This window comes from Carassius carassius, chromosome 49 (assembly GCF_963082965.1).
Source record: "Carassius carassius chromosome 49, fCarCar2.1, whole genome shotgun sequence".
Classification (NCBI taxonomy): Eukaryota; Metazoa; Chordata; class Actinopteri; order Cypriniformes; family Cyprinidae; genus Carassius; species Carassius carassius.
In genome coordinates this window covers 22,168,163-22,172,195 of record NC_081803.1, presented here as the reverse complement: position 1 = coordinate 22,172,195, position 4,033 = coordinate 22,168,163, and the positions used below count along the sequence as shown (strand labels likewise).

Here is a 4,033-nt window from a genome sequence, read left to right as displayed (position 1 = left end):
CAGTGTGATTACTTCCACATGGGTAAACATAGCATTCTGTTGACAAACAGAGTCTGAAGTCTGTGAAAATAACCAGGACTATGTGTTTTACGACCATGTCGTCACGGTTTAATCCGAAACAGGCTCTAAGCTACCTTGATTTTATTCAATAAAATCATGAGACTTGTCTGTAAACATTCCAACAATGTTCTCCGGACCACTTTTCTGAAAATTAGATATATCCTACTGTATAGGACGAGCCGTGTCTGCATCGTAGCTAGAAACACTGTGAAATAAACGGCTCCAACGCCAAATGACGAGAATAAAAGCTGATTCATATTCAAAATAGATCTAATTTTAGCTAAACAACTAAAAACGCTTTGAACCACGTTTGAGACGGAGTTAGATACGATGATCAACTGCGTAGACCGCTTATTCATTCTAGATCATATAAGAATAACATGATTAAAATAAGACACTTAGTTAAAATATAAACAAGAACCGCCGGACAACAGATGTAAAGGGAGTCTGTTTATTTAAACATTAAAGTAATATCGCTCAGTCGTAAGAGATGTAGTGCATTTAAAACGTTTTCTCTACTTATCCACTTTATCCTTCGCAGCGGACCGAAATGACAGGAGCATGCGCTCACGCAGGCGGAGAGAGAGAGAGAGAGAGAGAGATAGAGGCCTCGCGATACTGATTTAGTTTAAACAAGAAAAAATGTTGTGGACCTCATTGAGGAATCGTAGTGCTCGCACGTGGGAGACTTTCAAAATAATGTTTGGGGAATTTCTATTTTTATTGGTTTATTCGCAGTTTATTAATACGTTGAGAATTGTTTTATATAAATGGCATATTAAATGCATACACACACACACACACACACTGTGATACGAACTGTTAAAATAATTTATTATATTTATCCTTCAACAAAACGTACTTGTTTTATCACAGTTTACACGTACACATACGCACACACACAGTGAGAGCGCGCTCGAGCATTACAGGCTGCAACCTGATACCGCGCTCGCGTAACACACAGACGCGTCCAGAAGAGTCCGAATATGGAAACGATCCATATAATCTTTAAACAAATTCTTCAGCTGAACTCATTCATCACTTGGTCGCTGAACAAACAACATCACCTCCCGGAACTCAAAGCATGATGGATCGATTTCACGCATGCCGGAGGGGCGCATCTGGACATAATTCATAGGTCAAAGGGCACATCTGGAAATAATTCATAGGTCAAAGGGCACATCTGGAAATAATTCATAGGTCAAAGGGCACATCTGGACATAATTCATAGGTCAAAGGGCACATCTGGAAATAATTCATAGGTCAAAGGTCTCATCAATCATAAGTCTCGACACAAGCCATCGCCTATTGACTACTTATAACACATAAATACAGTGTTCCGATGCTGAAACAGTGCATCTTCATTTCTCCTATCTTAGGACGTTTTAGGACATGCTGTATCACTTGGATTTATCCTAAGAATGAATCTTTAGGCAACAGAAACATAATGGCGAAAAAGATAAACAGCTAAAGAATAGCCATCTGCAAAACCCAGGTGCTGCTCCAAAACCTTAGCTCACGATCCACTTTGTTATTGACAGAAATGTCTTCTCTGAAAAACAAGTAGAAATGGAACACTTTTTTAAACTTGTTTAACCTAGCTAACATGTAATTTTATTTTCTCAATAGGATACTGGCCAACATTAACATTAAAAAACCCCTGAACAAAATTTCACATTAGTTAACGATGTTAATATAACATAAGCATTACTCGTTAAAAGGTATTTTAATTCGGTAATTCAATAAGCTGACAAATATAATTTGAAACGATGCGCAATTTACCATAGTAAAGTTTGTTACCACTGTGTTGACAGGTAAATGTAACTACGTTAAATTGGTGTGCAAAACTGTTGACAGAAACACACAGACAAACGGCACGACTCAACAAAAGACAATATAGGATAAAAGGGTTTAAAATATGTCTGAAAATCTCTCAATGACTCACATTGTTAAAAGCCATTCAAACTCAAACCACCAGCAAACTATTTTGCATAAATAATTTAAAATTCAGAATGAAACATTGCAGAGTTGATCTTAAATGAAGATTGTAAAACATATACTCAAATAAAGCAATACTATATAGGAAATCTCAACTGATTGATCATTTATATAATCACCCAATGTAAACCATCCTTGTCCAGCTCTCTATACTATAAATACATATTAAATACAATATTAAATTACAAACAAACAATATTATAAATTATGCTTATGACCTTCTGTAAACAATTGTACATATAAAATACTATGTTAATGAATTGACTTAATTTCTGCATTTATTTACATTTATTTAAATTGCTATTTTTGTCTAACATCAGTATTTTATCAATTTATGAATTCGCTTGTGCGATAAGAAGGCTTAACCATCTTTACAGAGTTGGTAATGATGTTTCACAGCTCGACCATGTTTGAAATGTTGCTGACGCATGATGAAGTAACAAAATTGAAGAAGTGGGATAAAGTCTTGAACAGTAGAGAAGAAAACATTTACCGGAATAATTGTGAATCGAATCACCACAACGTGAGTCATGATTACTTACCTAAAGTTATTTATATTATTTTTTTTTTTACTTTTAAGTAATGCTAAAATAGCATTTTACATGTCTGTAATAATAATTTAGCTTCACCGATAATAGAAATGCATTGATCATATAATCATTTAGCTATAAAAGTTTCTTATCTAACATAATATTTTAAATATAATTTATGATTTTACATTGACAAAATGTGATATTAGCAGGATAAACCAGGCACTTCAGCTCCATCACTGCAATGGAGGATTATTATTTCATTTTGGAATATCCGATGAGAGTGATTTCTCTGGTCTTCTTCTACCTGACCTTGATCCTCGGTGTTCCTGGAAATGCCTTTGTCGTGTATGTTGCTGGATTGAAGATGAAGAGGACTGTTAATACAGTAGGGTTTCTGAATCTAGCGATTGCTGACCTCTTGTGCTGCCTTTCCACTCTTTACTATGTGATCGAGAGCAAATTTAATGAACACTGGCCGTACGGATCCATCATGTGCAAGATTTTCCACTTCGTTCTGCACATCACCATGTTTGCCAGCGTTTTCACCTTGAACTTGATTAGTCTGGATCGATTTACTCTGGTGATCACACCGGTTTGGGCTCAGAATCATCGCAGCTTGTTCATGGCACGACTGTCCTGTGCAGGGGCCTGGATTCTGGCTTTAATTCTCAGTCTGCCTTTTATGATTTTAAGAGAGATTAAAACAGTAAATAATAACACATACTGCCTGCATTATCAACGAGATATAGACAGATACTATTTTAAGATGTATAGAAGGATAAGCGTCATCAGATTTGTGTTTGGCTTTTTGGTTCCTCTCATGTGCATCACAACATGCTACGGATTCATCGCACGCAAGTTAGGCAGGAGTCATTTTCACTCTGGACGAGCGTTTCGCATCATGCTGGCTGTAATTGTGGCCTTTTTTCTGTGCTGGCTGCCGTATCACATAGTGGATTTGATAATAATGTACGGAGAAGACTCAAGTTCCTTGGTAGCTTTGGCAGTGGATCCCCTGGCTGTCTCTTTGGCGTATTTCAACAGCTGTCTGAACCCCATTCTGTATGCTTTCATGGGGCATGATTTTAAGAGCAATGTTAAACTTTCTCTAAGACGTGTTTTTGAAAGAGTTTTCTCTGAGGAGGGAACACAAATGACACAAACCACCCAGTCACAGCAAACCCACTCACTGTAGTGAAGACATGAACTCTGTTTTCTGATCGAATTGTAAAACTATTTCATTATTTCTTTTCATAAGTCATCAATTCAAACTCCGCAAGTCATCTAACTTGTATTCATGATTCCTGTTTCTCTCTCTCTCTCTCTCTCCCTATTTTTTCTTTAATATATCTTTTGTGTTTTGTGATGATCTGTTGCCAAATATATATTTGGTTGTAATCATCTTAGAAAAAGCTTGTAATATTTCACTAATAGTGGCATGT

General features: G+C 36.3%; 1 protein-coding gene across 1 annotated transcript; it reads left to right on the top strand.

The window, feature by feature from the left end:
* Positions 1–2,517: 2,517 nt before the first annotated feature.
* On the top strand, positions 2,518–3,786 carry LOC132132698 (C3a anaphylatoxin chemotactic receptor-like). Its single transcript, XM_059545180.1, has 2 exons — positions 2,518–2,581; positions 2,801–3,786. Exon 2 carries the CDS (start codon positions 2,833–2,835, stop codon positions 3,784–3,786), a length of 954 nt encoding a protein of 317 aa, XP_059401163.1. The 5' UTR covers positions 2,518–2,581; positions 2,801–2,832.
* The last annotated feature ends 247 nt before the right edge of the window (positions 3,787–4,033 follow it).